General features: G+C 41.0%; 2 protein-coding genes across 4 annotated transcripts in view; one reads left to right on the top strand and one right to left on the bottom strand.

Moving 5' to 3' along the window:
* LOC132449909 (palmitoyltransferase ZDHHC14-like) overlaps window positions 1-17,699 on the top strand; it is a 32,578-nt gene extending 14,879 nt beyond the window's left edge. The window contains exons 5-9 of the mRNA XM_060041806.1: window positions 12,624-12,672; window positions 13,340-13,442; window positions 14,149-14,258; window positions 14,421-14,523; window positions 14,660-17,699. Coding sequence (XP_059897789.1) covers window positions 12,624-12,672; window positions 13,340-13,442; window positions 14,149-14,258; window positions 14,421-14,523; window positions 14,660-15,160 — 866 coding nt within the window. The 3' untranslated portion in view covers window positions 15,161-17,699. The remainder of the gene's footprint in view (window positions 1-12,623; window positions 12,673-13,339; window positions 13,443-14,148; window positions 14,259-14,420; window positions 14,524-14,659) is intronic.
* Window positions 16,921-24,220, bottom strand: lgals8a (galectin 8a). 3 transcript variants are annotated; one of them, XM_060041809.1, is made up of 10 exons: window positions 24,105-24,219; window positions 23,828-23,916; window positions 23,021-23,234; window positions 22,578-22,697; window positions 22,046-22,093; window positions 21,507-21,533; window positions 21,001-21,089; window positions 20,319-20,487; window positions 18,178-19,147; window positions 16,921-17,742 (listed from the first exon to the last, which is right to left on the bottom strand). In XM_060041809.1, exons 1-9 carry the CDS (start codon window positions 24,141-24,143, stop codon window positions 18,998-19,000), a joined length of 945 nt encoding a protein of 314 aa, XP_059897792.1. In that variant the 5' UTR covers window positions 24,144-24,219; the 3' UTR covers window positions 16,921-17,742; window positions 18,178-18,997. The 3 variants fall into 3 exon arrangements, with proteins under 3 accessions (XP_059897792.1, XP_059897791.1, XP_059897793.1); XM_060041808.1 differs by having other exon boundaries at window positions 16,921-17,763; window positions 18,193-19,147; XM_060041810.1 differs by lacking the exon at window positions 22,046-22,093 and having other exon boundaries at window positions 16,921-17,763; window positions 18,193-19,147; window positions 24,105-24,220.
* Window positions 24,221-24,702: the final 482 nt, after the last annotated feature.

Genomic DNA, 24,702 nt, shown 5'->3' with positions numbered 1-24,702 from the left:
CACTGTTGTTTTTTATTGGCCGTCATGAAAAAAAACATAAGGGGTAACACTGTTGTTTTTTATTGGTCGTCATGAAAAAAAACATAAGGGGTAACACTGTCGTTTTTTATAGATCGTCATGAAAAAAAACATAAGGGGTAACACTGTCGTTTTTTATAGATCGTCATGAAAAAAAACATAAGGGGTAACACTGTTGTTTTTTATTGGTCGTCATGAAAAAAGACATAAGGGGTAACACTGTTGTTTTTTATTGGTCGTCATGAAAAAAAACATAAGGGGTAACACTGTTGTTTTTTATTGGTCCTCATGAAAAAAAACATAAGGGGTAACACTGTTGTTTTTTATTGGTCGTCATGAAAAAAAACATAAGGAGTAACACTGTTGTTTTTTATTGGTCGTCATGAAAAAAAACATAAGGGGTAACACTTGTTTTTTATTGGCCGTCATGAAAAAAAACATAAGGGGTAACACTGTCGTTTTTTATTGGCCGTCATGAAAAAAAACATAAGGGGTAACACTGTCGTTTTTTATTGGTCGTCATGAAAAAAAACATAAGGGGTAACACTGTTGTTTTTTATTGGTCGTCATGAAAAAAAACATAAGGGGTAACACTGTTGTTTTTTATTGGTCTTCATGAAAAAAAACATAAGGGGTAACACTGTTGTTTTTTATTGGTCGTCATGAAAAAAAACATAAGGGGTAACACTGTTGTTTTTTATTGGTCGTCATGAAAAAAATATAAAGGGCAACACTGTTGTCTTTGACAAATAAAATATAAGGGGTATTGTCATACATAACCTCAGACGTATTTATAATTAAAATCTCTGTGTGAAATGGAGAGAGCTGTGAGCTAATCCCCTGGAGACCGGGGTTCAAGTCCGGTTGATGTCATCTGTTGGAAAACTCTTATCTCTATTTCATGTGAATTATAAAGTCAAGTATAACCTTTGTGAAGACTTTATCCAGTGTCTCGATGGTGCATTGTTACGTTCGGAGTATAACACTCTAAACCGCTCATGTTCGAATCCCCGCAAAAGCGTCGACAGTGGTGGCACTGTTGTTATTTATTGGTCAACATGGAAAAGAACATGAGAGTTAACTCTGTCGTTTTTTATAGGCCGTCATGAAATAAATATAAGGGGTAACACTGTTGATATTTATCAAATAAAACATAGGGGGTGACACTGTTGTTTTTCTTTGGTCATGAAAAAAAACACAAGGGGTAACACTGTTGTTTTTTATTGGTCGTCATGAAAAAAAACATAAGGGGTAACACTGTTGTTTTTTATTGGTCGTCATGAAAAAAAACATAAGGGGTAACACTGTTGTTTTTTATTGGTCGTCATGAAAAAAAACATAAGGGGTAACACTGTCGTTATTTATTGGTCAACATGGAAAAGAACATGAGAGTTAACTCTGTCGTTTTTTATAGGCCGTCATGAAATAAATATAAGGGGTAACACTGTTGATATTTATCAAATAAAACATAGGGGGTAACACTGTTGTTTTTTATTGGTCGTCATGAAAAAAAACATAAGGGGTAACACTGTCGTTTTTTATTGATCGTCAAGAAAAAAAACATAAGGGGTAACACTGTCGTTTTTTATTGGTCGTCATGAAAAAAAACATAATGGGTAACACTGTCGTTTTTTATAGATCGTCATGAAAAAAAACATAAGGGGTAACACTGTTGTTTTTTATTGGTCGTCATGAAAAAAAACATAAGGGGTAACACTGTTGTTTTTTATAGATCGTCATGAAAAAAAACATAAGGGGTAACACTGTTGTTTTTTATTGGTCGTCATGAAAAAAAACATAAGGGGTAACACTGTTGTTTTTTATTGGTCGTCATGAAAAAAAACATAAGGGGTAACACTGTTGTTTTTTATTGGTCGTCATGAAAAAAAACATAAGGGGTAACACTGTTGTTTTTTATTGGTCGTCATGAAAAAAAACATAAGGGGTAACACTGTCGTTTTTTATTGGTCATCATGAAAAAAATATAAAGGGCAACACTGTTGTCTTTGACAAATAAAATATAAGGGGTATTGTCATATATAACCTCAGACATATTTAAAAGACATATTTTAAAATCTCTGTGTGAAATGGAGAGAGCTGTGAGCTAATCCCCTGGAGACCGGGGTTCAAGTCCGGTTGATGTCATCTGATGGAAAACTCTTATCTCTATTTCATGTGAATTATAAAGTCAAGTATAACCTTTGTGAAGACTTAAACCAGTGTCTCGATGGTGCATTGTTACGTTCGGAGTTTAACACTCTAAACCGCTCATGTTCGAATCCCCGCAAAAGCGTTGTCAGGGGGTAACAGTTGTTTTTTATAGATTGTCATGAAAAGAAACATAAGGGGTAACACTGTTGTTTTTTATTGGTCGTCATGAAAAAAAACATAAGGGTTATCACTGTTGTTCTTTATTGGTCGTCATGAAAAAAAACATAAGGGGTAACACTGTCGTTTTTTATAGATCGTCATGAAAAAAACCATAAGGGGTAACACTAGGGATGGGCACGAGTAGTAAATTCCACTGTTGTTATTTATTGGTCAACATGGAAAAGAACATGAGAGTTAACTCTGTCGTTTTTTATAGGCCGTCATGAAATAAATATAAGGGGTAACACTGTTGATATTTATCAAATAAAACATAGGGGGTGACACTGTTGTTTTTCTTTGGTCATGAAAAAAAACACAAGGGGTAACACTGTTGTTTTTTATTGGTCGTCATGAAAAAAAACATAAGGGGTAACACTGTTGTTTTTTATTGGTCGTCATGAAAAAAAACATAAGGGGTAACACTGTTGTTTTTTATTGGTCGTCATGAAAAAAAACATAAGGGGTAACACTGTCGTTATTTATTGGTCAACATGGAAAAGAACATGAGAGTTAACTCTGTCGTTTTTTATAGGCCGTCATGAAATAAATATAAGGGGTAACACTGTTGATATTTATCAAATAAAACATAGGGGGTAACACTGTTGTTTTTTATTGGTCGTCATGAAAAAAAACATAAGGGGTAACACTGTCGTTTTTTATTGATCGTCAAGAAAAAAAACATAAGGGGTAACACTGTCGTTTTTTATTGGTCGTCATGAAAAAAAACATAATGGGTAACACTGTCGTTTTTTATAGATCGTCATGAAAAAAAACATAAGGGGTAACACTGTTGTTTTTTATTGGTCGTCATGAAAAAAAACATAAGGGGTAACACTGTTGTTTTTTATAGATCGTCATGAAAAAAAACATAAGGGGTAACACTGTTGTTTTTTATTGGTCGTCATGAAAAAAAACATAAGGGGTAACACTGTTGTTTTTTATTGGTCGTCATGAAAAAAAACATAAGGGGTAACACTGTTGTTTTTTATTGGTCGTCATGAAAAAAAACATAAGGGGTAACACTGTTGTTTTTTATTGGTCGTCATGAAAAAAAACATAAGGGGTAACACTGTCGTTTTTTATTGGTCATCATGAAAAAAATATAAAGGGCAACACTGTTGTCTTTGACAAATAAAATATAAGGGGTATTGTCATATATAACCTCAGACATATTTAAAAGACATATTTTAAAATCTCTGTGTGAAATGGAGAGAGCTGTGAGCTAATCCCCTGGAGACCGGGGTTCAAGTCCGGTTGATGTCATCTGATGGAAAACTCTTATCTCTATTTCATGTGAATTATAAAGTCAAGTATAACCTTTGTGAAGACTTAAACCAGTGTCTCGATGGTGCATTGTTACGTTCGGAGTTTAACACTCTAAACCGCTCATGTTCGAATCCCCGCAAAAGCGTCGTCAGGGGGTAACAGTTGTTTTTTATAGATTGTCATGAAAAGAAACATAAGGGGTAACACTGTTGTTTTTTATTGGTCGTCATGAAAAAAAACATAAGGGGTATCACTGTTGTTCTTTATTGGTCGTCATGAAAAAAAACATAAGGGGTAACACTGTCGTTTTTTATAGATCGTCATGAAAAAAACCATAAGGGGTAACACTAGGGATGGGCACGAGTAGTAAATTCCAAACTCGAGTGATCGAAGGAATTCCTCGAGGATCAATCGAGTACTCGTTTAATCTAATCTATTTTTAGAATGCAACGCATCTGCAGCAGGAATAGGCCTGATGATGAACGGCAATATTACCAACCAAACATGTAATGCTTATTCTCCATCAAAACAGTCAGAGTTATCAGAGTATTCATTATTTATTTTTGCAAATGTTCAAAACACTTTTTCCTTCCAAAAATAAATATGCGTCTCACAATTTAAATCACGTCGAACCAAGGCCTGTAACAGTTAAAAAAAAAAAACGAAACAAGTAGCCTAACCATTGCATATAATTTAAAGCTGCAAATAAAACGGCAGCAAATGGACTATGGAAATACTCAGCGTTGTGATCTTCTCTACACGGCCGGGATTAAAGCTGCGTCTTGCGGCGGTGAAAATAGCCGACACACTTGGTTGCTGCGGGTCTGCTTTCCCGAACTCACCGTTGTGTTTCAGGAGCATATGTTGCCGTATAGTACTTTCTGGTAGCTCGATTGGCATATTTTACATTTCACCTTATGATCTCCTATTTCTTTAAAGTATTTAAATTCTGCGCTTTGCTTTAACCGCCATCTCTTAACTTTTTGAATTCTGGCGTGCCTGCACACGGCACGGAACGCACCACACAGAAATGGATACATTTCATTTGCTTTGTGCCAACGGCATGCGTTAGTGACGCCGACAGAAAATGTATACATTTGCTTCAGAAAACTTTGTTTGTGTGTGTATATGCAAACTCGAGTTTGCCTGTCCACCAACCGAGTTCATTTGTAACGAGGAGTACTCGAGTAATCGATTCCTCACGCCCATCCCTAGGTAACACTGTTGTTTTTTATTGGTCGTCATGAAAAACAACATAAGGGGTAACACTGTTGTTTTTTATTGGTCGTCATGAAAAAAAACATAAGGGGTAACACTGTTGTTTTTTATTGGTCTTCATGAAAAAAAACATAAGGGGTAACACTGTCGTTTTTTATTGGTCGTCATGAAAAAAAACATAAGGGGTAACACTGTTGTTTTTTATTGGTCGTCATGAAAAAAAACATAAGGGGTAACACTGTTGTTTTTTATTGGTCGTCATGAAAAAAAACATAAGGGGTAACACTGTCGTTTTTTATTGGTCATCATGAAAAAAAATATAAAGGGCAACACTGTTGTCTTTGACAAATAAAATATAAGGGGTATTGTCATATATAACCTCAGACATATTTAAAAGACATATTTAAAAGACATATTTTAAAATCTCTGTGTGAAATGGAGAGAGCTGTGAGCTAATCCCCTGGAGACCGGGGTTCAAGTCCGGTTGATGTCATCTGATGGAAAACTCTTATCTCTATTTCATGTGAATTATAAAGTCAAGTATAACCTTTGTGAAGACTTAAACCAGTGTCTCGATGGTGCATTGTTACGTTCGGAGTTTAACACTCTAAACCGCTCATGTTCGAATCCCCGCAAAAGCGTCGTCAGGGGGTAACAGTTGTTTTTTATAGATTGTCATGAAAAGAAACATAAGGGGTAACACTGTTGTTCTTTATTGGTCGTCATGAAAAAAAACATAAGGGGTAACACTGTCGTTTTTTATAGATCGTCATGAAAAAAACCATAAGGGGTAACACTAGGGATGGGCACGAGTAGTAAATTCCAAACTCGAGTGATCGAAGGAATTCCTCGAGGATCAATCGAGTACTCGTTTAATCTAATCTATTTTTAGAATGCAACGCATCTGCAGCAGGAATAGGCCTGATGATGAACGGCAAGATCGTCATGAAAAAAAACATAAGGGGTAACACTGTTGTTTTTTATTGGTCGTCATGAAAAAAAACATAAGGGGTAACACTGTTGTTTTTTATTGGTCGTCATGAAAAAAAACATAAGGGGTAACACTGTTGTTTTTTATTGGTCGTCATGAAAAAAAACATAAGGGGTAACACTGTTATTTTTTATTGGTCTTCATGAAAAAAAACATAAGGGGTAACACTGTTGTTTTTTATTGGTCTTCATGAAAAAAAACATAAGGGGTAACACTGTTGTTTTTTATTGGTCTTCATGAAAAAAAACATAAGGGGTAACACTGTCGTTTTTTATTGGTCGTCATGAAAAAAAACATAAGGGGTAACACCGTTGTTTTTTATAGATCGTCATGAAAAAAAACATAAGGGGTAACACTGTTGTTTTTTATTGGTCGTCATGAAAAAAAACATAAGGGGTAACACTTGTCTTTGTCAAATAAAATATAAGGGGTATTGTCATATATAACCTCAGACATATTAAAAATACAAATCTCAGTGGGAAGTGGAGAGAGCTGTGAGCTAACCCCCTGGAGACCGGGGTTCAAGTGTGGTTGATGTCTTCTGTTGGAAGACTCTTATCTCTATTTCATGTGAATTATAAAGTCAAGTATAACCTTTGTGAAGACTTTATCCGTTGTCTCGATGGTGCATTGTTAAGTTCGGTGGTTAACACTCTAAACAGCTCATGTTCGGATGCCGGCAAAAACGTCGACAGGGATGGCACTGTTGTTTTTCTTTGGTCGTCATGAAAAAAAAAACAAGGGGTAACACTGTCGTTTTTATCAAATGAAACATGAGGGGTAACACTGTCGTTTTTATCAAATGAAACACAAGAGGTGACACTGTCGTTTTTTATCGGTCGTCATGAAAAAAACAAGGGGTAACACTGTCGATATTTATCAATTAAAACATAGGGGGTAACACTGTTGTTTTTTTATTGGTCGTCATGAAAAAAAACATAAGGGGTAACACTGTTGTTTTTTATTGGTCGTCATGTCGTTTTTATCAAATGAAACGTAAAGGGTAACACTGGCATCGTTTTTTATCTGTCGTCATGAAAAACTCATAAGGGATAACACTGTCGAAATGTATCGAATAAAACATAGGGGGTAATTGTAATTAAACATTAATACACCTGCGGTTTATAGTCCAGTGCGGCTTATATATGTACACATAATTCATTTTATCTGCTGCGGCTTATACTCCGGTGCGCCTTATAGTGCGGAAAATACGGTATATATTACATGAAAGCTGAGCCTCCACTTATTCCAACAGTCCAAACCATATCATTCTGTACTAAAAATCGCAAATAACAACTTAAGAAGAAACGTCCCCTTTTCTTTTAACAACCAAAAATCAAGTATTACCTTTGTGATTTTTGTCCACAAAGTTGATTCTGATAGAATAAAACCACCATAAACAGTTTATCCAGTGTCTGGGCCAAATTTTGCAACTAAACATGGTGTTTTCAATCAACGAATAAGAGAAGGTTTCTTAGGAAATCGGTAAATTGCCTTCAATCAGAAAACATATTTTTCAGCGCAATCTAGTGCCCATATATTTATTTGCGAGTGTTTGGCTTGTATTGGTGCATTCGATTATATTTGCCCTGAACTTTAAATAGAGGTGTCAAGTGTCAAAATTGTAAGATATCTACCTTTATTTGTGTCTCATAGTAAGACAGCGCTCCCAACTGATAACGACCAACTGATAATTATTTCAGGTGGAAATGTTATCTTCCACTTATGCTGTGTTCCATGGCTTTATTCACTTTAACCAAGTATTATCCCCATTGAATATTTCACTTGCACACCAATCTTTCTTTTGGCACAAATAGGACATTATCGCCCTTGCAGTTGTGGAGATATACTCTATTTACTTTGGGCATGTTGTTTCCTGAAAAAAACTTTTCTCCCGATATCGAAAATGGTATAGAATATCGATATTTTTCCAGGTATAGTGTCGAAGTTAGAAAATCCAGTGTCGAGACTGACAACACTACTAGAAACACGATTGTGATATTCAGTTAGAGCTACAAGAAACTTGAAAGTTAAAAAATACATATCTTTGCTACTACCTCTGACATTTAGTTATGTACATTTGCATAAAATCATGCAGGTCTACATATATCTTGGCGATAGCTTTAATAGGTTGCAACGGTGGACTGAAATCACTTCATGGCACGATGTGACCGCTCGATAAATAAGTAAACAAAGAAGTTTGTTATTTTTTAAACACAACATGTGTGGAAGCTAACATTCAGCTTCAGTCTGAGCTAGGATGATTTTTCTGAGCCCCCCCAAAACCAGGCCGGGTGCCTGGCAAAAAGAGGCCCGTTCACGATTCTGATTATAATTTGGGCAAGTGAACATTACATTCGGGCAAGTTGAACCTGACCTTTACTTGCCCGATGGGCAAGTGCTTTTGAAACCTTAGTGTCAACCCTAGCTTAATGGATACATCTTATTTCTCTATCATGTGAATGGTAAAGTCAAGTACAAGCTCCAAACATGCTCTGGTTAGCGTCTTGGTGGTGAAGCGGTCAGGGCTGTTGGTTAACGCTCTGTAGACTAAGGTTTGAGTTCCCGCTCACACGGCCACCAAGAAGGGAGTACCCCCAAAAGGTCCCCAACGTGGCAGAACCGCCCCATCCCCCACTTCATAGGGGCTGGGGGGGGGGGTGTTAGGACTAAAAGGGTCTTGGTGTGGGGCATTAAGCAAACAATGCTTCCATGTAGCGTTTTCTAACGAATCCATAAAACCAGTTTTGAAATCATCCCCCTGTGATGAGGCTGCAGATTTTTCTGCAACATTTTCTTTGCAAAGTAGCAGTTGAAACTCTCGTGAACACCGGCTTGTGGACTACCACTTCCACTTTGTTTCTTCCTCCGGTGAATACAATATGGGATAAATAAAAGAAAGCAATTAGGTCAGGTATATACCAGTCAGTGTGACAAAGCAAACCATAGCAGCCTCACCCGGGGATTCCACCGGACGCGTTACGGCAAAGTTACGGCTGCGGCACGGAACGGCTGCGACTCTGCCCTGCTTGCATTTCCACCGGGCGCGTTACGGCAGCGCAACGTGCGTTGCGAGCCAGCCGTATTCACGCGAGATCACGCGATAATCCTAAACCTAATGTGCTCAACTTCCACTCCCAAAACGACTGCAATTAAATGCCACGCTTTGTCCTTCCGGCAATTGCCCTTATAAAAACGATGATTTGGTACATAAATGACGTTGTGATAGGCTACATGAGCTGAGTATTGTGTTTTATTTTGAAAATTGACCGGATACTCTATGGCTTTTACTTTTTCACTTCCTGCTCGATCTGCTCTGTTGAAATTGACACGGTTCAGCAACGGCTTGCGGCAAAAATAGAAGTGCTACGGAATGATAGCGCTGCGGCACGGCGAGCCGCTCCTGGGACGCTGCTGAGACGCTCCGCAGCCGCGCCCGGTGGAAATGGTCTCATTGATTAGAGTGGAACCTATCTGCAGCAGTGACCGCGGCCAAGACGTGCCGCAACCGTAACGTTGCCGTAACGCGTCCGGTGGAATCAGGCCTTCAGACCCAGCCAGATGGATGTAGTTAGTGGAATCTAATAGAAGGGTGTTAACCTGCATTATATAGGCTGATTATTATCAGCAACCTCTCTAATGACTTGAGTTGTGGCTGCACCATTTTCAGATGACTGTTAATGCCAAAAGGTTTATCAGAACAAATGAAAATGCTTTATCGCTTGATCGACTTGTAGATCGGCGCATTATTCTTGAAAACTTTCTAGTTCTGAAATTGTAGATTCTTGTTTAATAGAGTTATTAGCTCTAGTGGAAAAGTTACATAGTGCAGGTTTAACCATTTCAATATTTGGGCGCACCGACTACAAATCCTGAGCCCTGTGATTATTAATGACTTTCTATATCAGATCATTGTAAATATCAACAGGAGCTTCTGGGGTATGGGGCAACAATTATGATTAGGTATTTGGTTGGGCTCTGACACTCCCCACTATATGTTTAAGTCCTTATCAAGCCATGACTACAGTTAAGTTGCTATTTGCTGAAATGTACTATAGTTTGAGTTTTAATTGGGTTGTTCAAATAATAGTTTGACGACTTCTGTTGCAAATTCTGGATTTGGGGGGGAAGGGGTGTTATTGGAATTTAATTATGATTATCCGACACGCCCAGTGCTTCCATGTCATTGGTTAGCCGTACATCTCATGCCAATGTCATCATTTTTAATAGGTGTGGGTTTTAAAATTTCATTTGGATTGGTCTGGGATAGGCAGTGACGTTTCTACATTTCTACAAAACAGGTGGGGCTAGGCTAACATTTTGTTCGTGACGACACCCGTTTATTTTCACATTCGTTGCGATCTTTGTAGACGTTGATTCCGCCTGCTCCCGGCTATCCTGCACAACAAAGGACTGAATGTAAAAATCGAGTACAACAACTGACCTGTGAAGGGCATTCATACGCTAAACAGCGTCAAAACTGCCGAAATCATTCAACAAAAATGGTAGACCCCTTCACTTTTGTTAGTGTTTCTACTGGCTTTTCAGGCATACAGACATCCATCCAAACAAAATATGGGGCATTTTCATTTTGTTCGAAATTCATTTTTGGAAAAAGTCACAGCCCTAATATATTACAAATAAAAATGGTAATTTTCCTAAAAAATTAGCATTTCAAAATAGAGATTGAGCTTCCTTCATCGGTCTTACTTAGTCAAGTGTCCCACCATGCTGTTTGTAGCCCTGGCTTGAGGTTTCCCATTCTCTATTCAGCCCTCCACCCACTGGGGCCATCACAACCATTACAAATAAAAATATACTTTAACACTATTCAGTATGCTTGGCTTTTTGTTTTTTAACAAAGTGACTGTTCTCCATGTATCAGATATATATATTAAATTAATAAAGTACATTAGTGCAGCTTTTAATCTTTCAAACATTGCAAGAATGAAAGTATAGTTTTTAAAAGTTTTTAAACTTTAAACTAAGCTTCCGTAAACCTCAGAATAAAATGATACTACTGCAAACATCTGTAAGAGCTACTATAAAAACCCAATATCATTTTACCATGGAGTACACCTCCCATAGGCCTAAGCAGTGTCCTGGAGGATAAATCAAAGAAAATAGCTGTGAAAGAAAAGATTCAGAATGGCCTGTCTTGGTTTAAAGCCCACTTTACTCGCTACCACGACAAGGCGCAGGCCAGCAGTGGGAACATATAAGACTGGAAAAACATAAATAGACTAGAGCACAAGACATAAGGCGTTTTACCTCTCATTTTTCCTCCAGGCTCAGGGTCTCAAATCTGTGCTCCAATAGATGATCCACATTCATGTTGTCGTTTGAGTGCCTCCGGCATGTTTGTTAGCAAAGTAATCCTTCTCCTTCTGTTCTTCGCTACCGGACTTCTTGCGCGCGGCACGTGAGGTGAGGTGGGACTCGTCACTCGAGTCATGACTCATCACGTGCCTCACCCTACAGCCAATGAACTGTGAAAAACGAAATGACGCTGTAGTGGAACAAACCATATATGTCCTTGGTGGTCTCGGTGGGGCTAGCCCCACAAGGAAGTAAAATAATCTCCGTTCACTTCAACAGAGAAACACTCTGAGCATGCGCATTTCAATGTTTCAAGTCCAATACACATTGCATTGGGCTGGTGGGGCTAGAGCCCCTCTTGCCCCTCCAGACGAACTCAGCCGGAAGAAGCAAGCCAGGGTCGACTAATAATTAAATAAAATAATAATAATAATAATAATACATTTAATTTAGAGGCGCCTTTCAAGACACCCAAGGTCACCTTACAGAGCATATAGTCATCATTCAAAACTATGCAAAACAGACTAGGAATAAAAGGAAAACAGAGGTTAAACATGAAGAATAATAATAATTAATAACACTCAAAGACGCCTAAAGTGAAGTGGGGACCTCACTAACCACCACCAATATGTAGCACCCACTTGGGTGATGCACGGCAGCCAATCGGTGCCAGAACGCTCACTACACACCAGCTTGAGGTGGAGAGTTAGGGATGAGGTGGAGAGTGAGGGAAAAGAACATATTTAAACACTATCGACCATATTTAAACACTGTCGATCACATTTAAACAATATCGACCACATGTAAACACTATCGACCACATTTAAACACTATCGACCATATTTAAACACTATGGACCACATGTAAACCCTATCGACCACATAAAAAGCTCCGAATTTATTATTTTCTGGTACTTACTCTGGAGATTATTTTTTAAATATTTTTTAAATATATATAGAAAAAATATACATTATTTTTTTTATATATATATCTTTTTTCATTTTCTTTTCTTTTTTTCTTGTGAGAGTGGGGCCGAGCCCCACTTGCCCCTAATGACCAGTCGCCACTGCCTATATAGGCTGCAGACAATGGGAATCGAACCCTGTTCCCTTTGGCTGGGATTACCATCCACTACCATATCCTGCCCTCTAGAGTTCCCATGTTATTTTGAGTCATCTGACCATTTTCTTTTGTTAAAAAATATTTTCATGAATGTTTTGTTTTCTGGACTTTTGCTTGGGACACACACTCCATTCAGACTAAAAGCATTTGATCTAAGGCTGAAGCTTGTGTTGACAATTGCGGTACAGTTGAGAGACTGAAGCAGTTGAATCAATTGTCTCAGTTCAGACCAATGTATTATTATGTATTATACTAATAATACAATAATCTCTCTCTCTCTCTCTCTCTCTCTCTCTCTCTCTCTCTCTCTCTCTCTCAGGATCCAATAGGACAGGATTTCTCAGCACACTCAAAGACAGTCCAGCCAGATATCCTTTCAGTGTGTGTGGTGTCTTCTCCGTTCCTCCCATCCCCTTCTCTCCTCCCTTTTCTCTCATGTCCTCTTCCCTCCCTCTACCCCTTTCACTCTCTTTCCCTTTCCCTACCTCTCGTCCATGCTGTACGGCTCACTACATCAGCAGGTTTATCAATAGACGTGACTCAATCACTACTTAGTGGTCAATATGTCCCAGCATGCATTGCCAACGTCACATGCTATTTAGACGCACTTTCCCTCCTGATGGGATTATACCGCAGTCCTTGACATTGTGCTGGTGTGAGTTTGTTTGTATGTGTGTATTTGTGTGTGTGTGTGTGTGTGTGTGTGTGTGTGTGTGTGTTGTTGTGTGTTGTTCCACCAAAGAAGACAGCACATTGACCTCCATAACATATAATAAGACCTATCGCCCTACTTTCTGCAGCTGGTTGTTGTTTATTGTTAATTGTATCTATATGTCCCACCAAAGATGTCTTCCACAGTTTAAGGAAATGTAGTTATATTCTAATCAAATTATTACTTTTGGGAATAACAACAAAAAATAAGATGTTCTTTTAAGCCCAGACAGGAAACTGTATTGTCCGGCTTTGGTTGTTTCTGTGTGTTTGTGTGTGTGTGTGTGTGTAATGGTGTTTCTGGTTCCCCTTAACTCCTGGTACTGTCCTGGAGGTGGTGGTGTGTTTCTTCTCTGTCTGGTCCATCGTGGGTCTGTCCGGGTTCCACACGTACCTCATCAGCTCCAACCAGACCACCAATGAGGATGTGAGTACCTTAAAACCCTAAAACCGAACTCTGCGGGGAAACCCTAAAACCAAAAACCAGACCATAAATCTCAATACTAAAACAAGAGGAAACCCCAACCAAACCCCAAAACCTAACCCTAATAGAAACCCTTAACCCTAAATCAATTCCTTGAATTAAAAACCAATCCCTTAAACCTAACCTTGAAAGGATAACCTAACACTAAAAGCAAATCATAGAATTAAACACCAAACCCTAAAACCTAACCGAAATAGGAAACATTAACCTTAAAACCAAATCCTAATACCTAATCCAAGGAGGTAACCCCAAACCGTAGAATTTAGTAACAGACATTTGATAGGCGGATCAATAGCTTTATTCAGACATCTGTTTTAGGCGACTAAGGGCGCCCAATGCAAATGTTCTTAATTTGGGCAACTATGGTTGGATTAATTGGCCCCAATTTAACCAATTTTGCTGTCTTGAGGAACTTAAATGCTTGGCGGAAGATAGAATCTGTTTTCAATAAATGTTCAAATTTTATGTTCCTTTTGATTTTGTCAAATCTTACCTGGTGGTCTATAGTAACTGTTTTGGTAACTTACTACGTTTTAGTAATTTAATCTTTTGTAAGCATGTTTTCTTCTATGCCTCCCCTTCTTTCCCCTCGGTCGGTGTGTCTGTCCTGGTTTCCGGGTTGGGTCTTGGGGTCCTGGGACTGGTTCAGATTAAGGGTGCCTGGTCCACTAAGAGGGGCAAGGACAACTACAACCCCTACAGCTACGGCAGCATCCTGACCAACTGCTGCGCTGCCCTCTGTGGCCCACTACCACCCAGGTCAGAGCTCTCTCTCGCTCTCTCTTTCTCGCCATCTATCAATTTTTTTTTTTTTTCCAGTGATCTGATTGGTAGAAAATTATTATTTCCCCCCAAAAGATTTCTCCTTGGTTCATTCTTAAAGTTTTAGCCTTTCATCACCCCCCCCCCCTTTCTCTCTAGTCTGATTGACAGGAGAGGTCTCATACAGTCAGATGACCCCCAGCCACTGTCTCATTCCAACGGCACCAGTTTGTACACGCCCACTCCACTCTACAGTCACATGGTATGACCAGAAGAAGCACATTTGATCTGTCTGTCTGTCTGTCTGTCTGTCTGCCTGCCTGCCTCATACTCTCTCTATCTCTCTCTCTCTCTCTCTCTCTCTCTCCCTCTGTCTCCCATGCTCTCTCGCCCCCCAGTGTGACCAGGACCAGTGCATCCAAAGCACCAAGTTCGTCCTGCAGGCCGCCACCACCCCGCTGCTCCACGCCGACCCCGTGGTCCTGGCCCCCCTGTCGGGCAAGACCTCCCTGGGCGGGGGTCCCTGCCTGTCCTACCTGTCCCCCAGCCAGCCCCCGCTGCCCCCCTCCTCCAGCGCCACCACCCCCAGCCTGGGCTGCACGGGGGACATGCTGCTGCTGAAAGAGGCTGAGGCACGCTGCCGCCACCACCACCACCACCACCTCCATCACTTCATGGGGCACGAGGACACGCCCCCGCCCCCCCAGTCCCCGCCTTCGGCTCCTCCCCCACCCCCATCATCCCCGCCCCCACCCCCTCCCCCTCCTCCTCCACCATGCCCCGCCCACGGCCATGCCCACCACCACCCTGGCGGTCCGTCCCAGGTGTACGACCTGGCCCGCCAGGACTCTCTGCACGACAGCTCAGTCCGCGGGCTGGTCAAGCTCAGTACCGTGTGACATCACACACACACACACACACACACACACAGGGGGTCACCCTGTGCGTGTGTCCCATGACCTTTAAGGATTGTGGATCTGCTCTGGGTGAGACGGTTTACTCGGGTATTGCAGTCGTGTCTAGTCGTTTATATCATTAATGCCCTGTGTAAAATACACCCGGTGTATTTTACACAAGATTAGCCATTAAACCATCACAATCATTACTTAAACAAACAATAATTCAATGTCATGAGTAATGAGTAAAGGGGAACTTACAGTGAAGGGAATTCAAAAGACACACGGCAAACACCTTCACACACTCAGTTGTGGTGAGGATGTGGTGAGAACAAAGGGGGGAAGGCCTAACTAGGCCTCTATTTATAGTGGGAGGAGCTATTGATTACCCTGAATCACCACTCGGTGTCCCTTGTGGAGGGGAGGTGAAGCTGAATAAACTTGCGGTTTCTAACACCCTGAGAGATCCCATGGGAAGACACCTGTGACGAGGCCATGTATGATACACTGAGGCCATGTTCTGGGCACGTCACTAAAGTACTAGACACTAACCCTCTGTGGTCCGTTTCCTGGAGCTCTGGGAGATCTTTGGGAGAATTCCCGCGGGTTAGCAAGAAAGTAATAGGCGACCAGTTTTGTAATTCCGTTAACACCACTCTTTCTCAGGACCTAGACGACATCTAATATTTTATTTTATTTTACCTCACTGCACTCTAGAACTCACACACAGTTTTTCTTTGGTTCATTGTTAACCACAGACAAATCCAGTGCTAAAACGATAATCATAGTCCAAAGCAAAGCCCCCATCTCCCAGCTCTTACTGGTGAGCGTGCAGGTATGCTGATATGTGACCCATGGGTTCTGCTATAGTCCTGACTGAGGTCGCATTGTGTGAGGAGGAACGGTTACCCGTCAACTGTGAATTCCTCCAGTCACACGGCGCCATGACAACAATGACAAACTGTTAAGAAGGAGCTCCTCGTTCCCTCGACCGAGCTCGAGCGTTTCTTGGATCCGTAGAGCAAGGCACTAACACTGCCAGGGTTGAGTGTTCCATTCCTCAGTCACTCTTGTGAAGTATCCAGTCATCGGTCAGATGTGATGTTGTGGTTCCATTGTGTGTGGCTGTGGTCTACAACTGTTGCCAATAGGATGGCGTATCTTGTCGATAGTAGTTGTTTGTGTGAAATTATTCAGATGGTGTTCTATCTCAGCAAGGGATCTTAGCCAATCGGCCGTGACGTCTGAGGCTCACTGCCTCTCTGCGGAACATGTCTGGAAGCTCATTGGAGGACTGATATGTTTGATTCTTTGCATTTGTGTGCCAAGTATCAACTCCTGACTGTAACAAATTCACAATTTTTAATGTGACTTAACGGGGATTTATTCTGGAAATTACTTTTTGGGATAACATTTGACAGATTCCAATAGCATTACTTTTACCCCCAATTAAAATCACAAGGCAAAGGAGCATTTCCTTCTGATTTTTTTTCAAAAATCCAAAATTCACAAGAAAAGACCACTACAAAGGAACATGGTTTCTCTTCTCTTGGAGTCCAAAACCCTCTGTCTAAACATTAATATTTTTTTTAGAAAACATTTTCCCAGACAAAAACATGACTTTGAGTGTGACAGTAAGGGCTTATTTTCTGGGGATAAAATGAATTGTATCTTTCCTGAAAGATATTTGGATGATTTATTCAGTCCAGATATGATGTCACAACAAGCTATTATCAACGTCAGACGGTAATAAAGACACAACCTTGCACATTAGACTTGCATATTTTATTGCACTTCAATCGTAAATGTAAGCTTTTGTTTTCACTGAACATGGATTCACATTGTTTTTTATTGAATATGGTTTGAAAGAACCCGGCACACCGGACTGAACATAATTACACACAGGATATATGGATACTTCACACATGGTTAATGTAATTATACATGAATAATGCAGTTACACACAGGATTAACAGTCATGCTCGTTAGTAACTGGGTTTGAGCCATACACTATGGATTACAAAGAAAACATATTTGTGTATTCCTATAAAGCTTTACAAACAGGTACCCTGCTGAATGGCTTGTTTATTGTATTGGGAGTTACTTCAGAGTATTCAGGTGGTTTGGTGACAATTTTGGTTAATCTACCATTTTAACAAATCTCAACATTTTCTCAAAATAGATATGCCTTATACACAAAACAGTTGGGGTAAAAAAATATATATTATCGGAGAGATATTTTAATAGATAATCAAATTTATCTATTAAAGATTTTTATATTTTTCCAGTGATTAATCCAGAGTATATCGTATATTATTTTGTTTCTTTGGAATACCAACAACAGCCCATTCACTGTCCTTTTGATTAATATTTTGGGTCATCATATTAAACCTCTGGTCCACTACAACTCACCCAGGTTTATTTAAACACACACACACACACACACACACACACACACACACACACACACACACACACACACACACACACACACACACACACACACACACACACACACACACACACACACACACACACACACCTTATTCTTAGAAAACGTATTTGTATCCCTTCGTCCTGAGTTGCTTGGTCATGTAATAACTAGTCTCGCAAAGCCAGACCAAACTACAGCAAGTAGAATGGTCTGGAGCCACGCTACCTCGAGCCGTCTATCCGTGGGGAAACTGGGCGGGCCTGTTTTTATTTCTTTAAACCAATCACAATCGTCTAGGGCGGGGCTAAGCCCGGGAAGCAGCAGCGGTGTCCATGCCAAATAGAACATCTTTCTTCCTCAGCAAATGCTGTAAGCAAATCTTTTGCAGTTCTTTGCAATTTGACGGAAAGAGCCAAACATCCCAACTTTACAGCGCCGTCAAAGTCCTCTTCAAAACTCGCCATACTGCCTAGTTTCCGAGTTTGAGGGGGAGCACAATACGGGAACGCCAGCAACCGGAAGGGGAGGAGTCGCGGCCAAATCCGACGCTAGGCAATAGACGCTGTCCACTTCCGTTCAGCCAGACTATGTAATAACAGACTACACCTGGTTTCACAAGATATGGAAAGACTGTGCAAATTACATTAAAATTAACTTCCTGTAGTAATTAGCGTTAGTGTTAAGCAGCACAAGCGCTTAGTTTCACACACACACACACACACACACACACACACACACACACACACACACACACACACACACACACACACACACACACACACACACACACACACACACACACACACACACACACACACACACACGTATATGGAAATGTATATCAGTGCAAGTTCTACATTATTGTTATGTTTCTGTAGTGCATCACTGAAGAGGCTGAAGAAAGCTCTTCTTTGGGCATTTTAAACACTTTTAACAGTGTTAGAAAGCATTTTAAATGTTTGCCCGACTGCTCAAAGTATTGATCGAAATGCCTTCGTCAGCAGCTAATACTCAGTAAACATGCCAGAAATTGAATTATTATCAGCATTTGTTCTCATATATTCTCCTGTATTTTAGAAAGATAAATCGCTTGTTTTTCCCAGTGGAATGTCAGCCAACTAAAGCATTGTAGCAATGCAGAGCACAATATAAAAGAGAATTTCTTTTTTGTTTGCTTTTCCAACCACACACCTAGTCTCTGGAGCCAGACACAGGCCTTGAACACAAAGCCTTTTTACACTCTAAAGTGGTTAGCCTGCCGTCCGTCCCCTAATGTAGTGGACACACCCGCTGTACCTATCATATGGTGCCGGCACGTCGTCATTCTAGAGGGAGTGGGGCGGGGAGGGGCTGGTGGTGGGGGGGGGGGGGGGGGGGGGGGGGGGGTTGGGGATGGGTGTCCGAGGTTACCACAGCTTGACATCCAGCAGATGCACGTCCCCCTGGATCTCGAGGTCGGTGATGCGGGTCAGGTCCTGGACGCGGTGGCGGTACACCAGCTGATGGACCCCGTTCACCGCCACTTTGAACTGGTGGGCCTCACACAGGATGATCATCTGGAGGGAGGGAGGGAGGGAGGGAGGGAGGGAGGGAGGGAGGGAGGGAGGGGCAGGAGAGAGGGAGAGTAAGAAAGCGGGAAAGATCGGAAAAGAGGGAGGGAGAAATATTTTCATGCCTTAGGGAACAGTTGGGAGAGGACTGCTGTTGAACAAACATCTGACCAGCTCCGTTTCCATGACAACAACATAATCATGTGAGGTTTAGAGGAGGTTGCCTTTCACTCAAACAAAAGGCCATTGCTCTCTCATGGCCAGCGATGGCCAGCGGATAGAGGATGATATATCTAGACCGTGGCCACCCCAGGATATGGCTTAGCTACAAAACAGATGGCCATTTGTTCCAACTCAAGATTCTTGTTTTCTCTTCTAATTGGTACGTATTCTCTTAAAACCAACATCAGCATCTGCTAAGTGCAATATTTGTCATATCAGACGTATAGTCTTGTCTTGAAATGTAATGACCAATTATTTCCCTGGCATGGAAACCCGAGGCACCAGGACGGACACGGAAATAGTCTGGCTCGCCCTGTGATCGGATCACAATCCATCAGCAATGGGATCGATGGCCAGGTAATTAAAACCCTGTCCCACATGCTGAGTGCTCTGTCCTCATGACATTAAATAAACCGTAACACCAGCTACAATGTAGTCCTCTGGAGAGTAGTGTGCTCATCTCTGCACCAAAGGGAAGTTAGATTCAAATGTACAACACATTCTGCATCTTAAGGTAATTTGTTATTGAATTTGAAACCGACTTAACCACATCCGCTATTTTCTCCCAAAACATTGTGTTTCTTGCAGGCGCTACAAACAGGCCTACATGACATCCATTTTATGAATAAAGATACAGACCCCGTTATTTTGATAATCAGGAAGTATTAAAAAACAAGAGAACGGGATGTTATTTTTTCCCTATGTTTTCGCAATCTAATTAAATTGTTTGAAACCACTGACACTGGTTTAAATCGTTGGCAAGACTGTTTTTCTTTTTACAAAGAATATTTTTTTGCCATTTCAGAATCGATCTTGACTCGTATGAGATGAGAACGGTGATTCGGGTGTGAATTGATTTCCCCCATCCCCCTATCACAACAACCTCAGCCACTTAATAAAAATCCTGCCCGGCCATGGAGCACAAGTCAAACATACAAACAAGTTTTGAGTTTACCTCAAAGTACTGATCGGCGACGAAGGGGAAGGCCGAGTCCAGCTCCAGCTCCTCTTCGCCCCAGCAGTCCGACAGGAAGGAGTTCCTGACCAGCGCGCCCGCCTTCAGCCGGGGGTTGAGGTGGAAGGCGATGTCGCTGCCGTTGGAGACCCGCAGGTTCACACTGAAGCTGGAAGGAGATGGGATGAAACACGGAACGCTGGGCAACGCTCCGGGAAACTAAGATGGTCCATGACGGAAGAGGGAGTTACTTTTGTTCATGTTCTCTGCCCTCTGTCCCGCACTTTCTGCATTTATTTTTAGATACACCAATATTGATCTAACGGTTTAAGGCCCAATCCCATTTCTGGGATTGGGCCTTAAGGGGAAGGGGTAAGGGGTAGAAAGTAAGGGGTAGGCCCAATCCCATTTCTACCCCTTACCCCTTCCCCTTTCAAAACAAGGGGGAGGGGTAAGGGGTAGAAATGGGATTGGGCCTAAGTGTTAGAAGTCTCAGGGTTATGTCCCTTTGGATTAAAAATTTCAAACTGAAGTCCTGTTTGAGTTACATGAACTTTACTCCAATTATTCAATCTTGGGTGCTTTGTTGAAACTTTTTTGGGGCAGAAAGATAAACAGAAACGTCCATGGCTAAAGACAGCAGTGCCAGGTGAGAACAGACAGATGGTTTGAGTCCCTATACCTGTGCGGGTAGGGACTGGTTTTTCCTTTAATTGTAATGGTTTGCCCGGGACTCAAACCCTTCTCCATCTGTCCACGGAAAGGAAGACTCTGGAAGACCAAAACAATATTGATTTTAAAACATGTTACATGCCTGATGAAGCAACACAATATGTGCCTCTGGTGTTTCTGTATCATGTGTGCCCGCATGTCCTGTATGTTAGCACTAACATCAACACATTAATTTATGAATGCACTCCTTGTGCCAGTTAATAAAACAGTAAAATAGTCATTAAAATTAAACAGCTATTAACTATAAACGCACACACCCCTAACTCATTCTTAGAAAACCTATTTGTATCCCTGTGTCCTGAGTTGCTTGGTCATCTATTAACAAATGGCTCCGGGTTTCACAAGATATGGAAAGACTATTAACGTAAAATGGCATTAAAATGTATGACATTATCAAAGAGCAGTCCCTCGACCACACCCCCAAACTCTTCACCCTTCCACATCCAGATGACCTACCAGATCGTCTGGGGATTTCAGCATCGCCTGTAAGACAAACAGAAAGATCACCACAATCAGAGTCGTGTTTGAAATGGAAGTTGTCAAACCAGTCAGGAGATGTTTTCTTTACTTTATGATTTAGTTGAAGTCATACCTCAGAAAGAAAAAAAAAATCAAAGAATGTTGTGAGTTTGTGAATGTATATCAGTTTTTTTAAACTGATATAATTTTGGTACGAAATTCTCCAAAAGAAAATTAGTAGCTACGGTTAAATGGTGTAAACTCTGAAATAAATACAACAAAAAAAGCGAATGGAAGGCAAAAGAAAAAGAATATGGGTTAGTTCCTTTGTTTATCTTTTGGAATTCTTCAAATGGATCCAATTCAACACTTCAAACGGATATACCTTTGGTTAGGACCATACAGAAAGCTTTGTCTCCTAATCATAGCTAAAACTAAACAGTAGATACTCCCCGTCACCTCCAGCTGTATGCAGGAAAGGCAAACATGCAAGAATGTAAACATGCTGAAGTGGCATGGGAGTGCCACCATCTTACGTGTGGGATGGAGTCTCTGTGGACTAGAGAGGGCTTCGCAGCTGCAGTCTAAAAGGAAGGGGGTGGGGGGTTCAGCAACAAGCCAAATTTAACACAGCGGCCCAGTTTGATTATCTATTGAGTAACTATTTTACAGGCATTATTCCATGAATTAATTTATTTACTTAACCCAGGAACAGGAGTTAAAGTCACTGTACATAAAAAGGTTTGATGGTAAATGAACCAAATGTTTGCATCATACGGTCTTCAGAAAGGAGGGCCTTACTTTTTTAAATCGACAAGTCACTTAAGCTGAGCTAGAGTAGCTCTTCGGAACGACTTCAAAATGCTCGCTATAGAAACGCAGCTCTTTGATAAAAAAAATTCTCAAAGGAGAATAGAAGAAATAATCACAGACTTTATGCTGTGCTACCCGTCCTCCACCCCCCCCAAACACAAAAACCAACCTTACAAAAATATGTATGAATGTCCTGTCCCAAAATAAACCTGCTGAGGCCATTGAGAAGGGTGAACACGAAGAGTTTATACGTACTTCAACAGGGAAGAAGGCAATGGCTTGAATGCTGACTGAGCCTGAAATGCCCAGAGTGTCAACCCCGTCGAGGTCCAGCCTCTGAGTGTACTCCAGCAGATGATTCCCGTTCACTGCCACCTGGAAGGGGACCCGCACAGGGACGTCGAGTCATGGGACACTCATGTCATCAAGTGACTGCATTGACAAAGATGGCAGCCAAGCATTCAACACATTTAACATAACATCCGGACAGATCCAACACACAATAAAAATGTGTGCGTTTTTAGAGCTAATAGTTTTGAATTTTCAGAGTTTCCTTGAAGTCTCGGCTCAAATACATTCATTTCTTAATCTCAGTGTTCGGTTTTGATCATAAACAGAGGGGTCACTTTTCCTTCTTTGTAGCTTCTTTTTTTCTAGCTTATAAAGCACACAGGGGCGGTGCCTTATTCAAAACTCACCTTAAACACTTCCTTTTGCACCAGGATGATGATCTCAAACACCTCTCCGGGGCTGAAGGGCATCTGCTGGTGGACCTCCTCCTTGCCCCAGCGCTCTTTCTGCAGGCTGTTGCACACGACGCCCAGAGCCCTCTTCTTGAACCGGGGGTTGAAGTGGAAGGCTACGTCCGCCCTGGGCTTCACACTGCTCCCACACTGGAGGTCCACCTGGAACCTGGAAAACAGCCGCTGGTTGGACACACCTGGACCGAAGGCCTTCATGTATTGGGAGATCTTTCTTTTATTAAGTTTTTCTTTGAGGGGGCTTTATTTGAATTCTTGTCATGATTTTTCTTTGATGCAAGATAAGATATTTCAAGAACAAATAAATTTGATTGAGATTTATTTCATGGAAGTACATAACGGATAGTTGTTAGCTTCCTATATGGACGTTTGTGAGGTCTATAGACCTCACACACGTCTACATCAATTAGTAACATTTAGATGTAGCTCAATATCTAATACAGGGGTTCTCAATCGCTTTGACCCCACCCCTGTAAACCCATTTGTAAGGCACTCATGGGACCGTCCAAGTTGAGCTTTTTCAGGGTACTGGACCATTGAGGCCTTTGGTTGTATGCTGCGACCGTTCCCGAATCCAGAGTGCCCTTGGGGTCGTGTGTGGGAATTCATCTTTTAATTGACAGCGTTTTTCATTTTTCTCCGAAATCACCACAACCCCATGATTAATAGCGTACCGTAGTAGGAGCCATCATGTGGCGGTTCGTTACCACTAGCACATACATGTCCCCATCGGTGCAATCTTACCTCTCGGAGTTACTGGGGACCCTGCCTTGTATTAGCAGCATCTCCCCCGGAAGCAGACCTCCGAGAATAGTCCCAGCGAAAGGGATTGCCTGTTGAGAAAATTCGCATTTTAGCAAAAATATTCAAATAAAGGGATCTCAAGTCTAGGTGAAAAATACATCTACTCAAACGTTCACAACTTCGGTTGTAGGCGTAGATGCTATGATTCAAAAGCACATGATACTTTCAAAATATCCCCGTGTTTACTAGGACTTTGTTACGTATTAAAGTAGCTTACCGGATTCAATATAGTCTGTTTAGCATTAGTCGTAGCCATCCTGACAAGTTGCCTGCCTCGCAAGAAAGGGTTTGTTTACTTCCGTGTACGTAGACTGACAGCAGGCGTATTAACCAATCGGATTTGGCCGTATTGAAAATGTAGTATTCATTGGATGGTGGCTACATTAAGATTTAACTAGAGCCCTGATTTATAACTGTAACATGTAGTGAGGGTTTCTTGATGTTTGGATAGTTCCGTAACGCAAAACATTGCTAGTGCAATGAAACCAGTCTCCTGTAGGAACACGGATCCAGCCGGTGACATGGTACTAGAAACTGGGTAAGATAAGATAGTCCTTTATTAATCCTCCTTGGGAGAAATTCACAGGTGACCAGCAGTACAGTGGGAAAAGAGAAGTGCGAAAAAAACAGTATATATACACAATACATTTACTAATTTAAAATAAAATTATAGTACAAAACTATTTTAATAAAATAAAGATAAAACAAACATACTATATACATGTAACTGTTTGTAGGTGACCCGTGTGTTAAGTAAATAAATATGATGAAATATGAGGCATAATATAAATATAAGTATAAATATAAATGTGCCA

This window comes from Gadus macrocephalus, chromosome 21 (genome assembly GCF_031168955.1).
Source record: "Gadus macrocephalus chromosome 21, ASM3116895v1".
NCBI lineage: Eukaryota > Metazoa > Chordata > Actinopteri > Gadiformes > Gadidae > Gadus > Gadus macrocephalus.
Note: the sequence above shows the minus strand (reverse complement) of the source record. Positions and strands in the feature narration are given on the sequence as shown.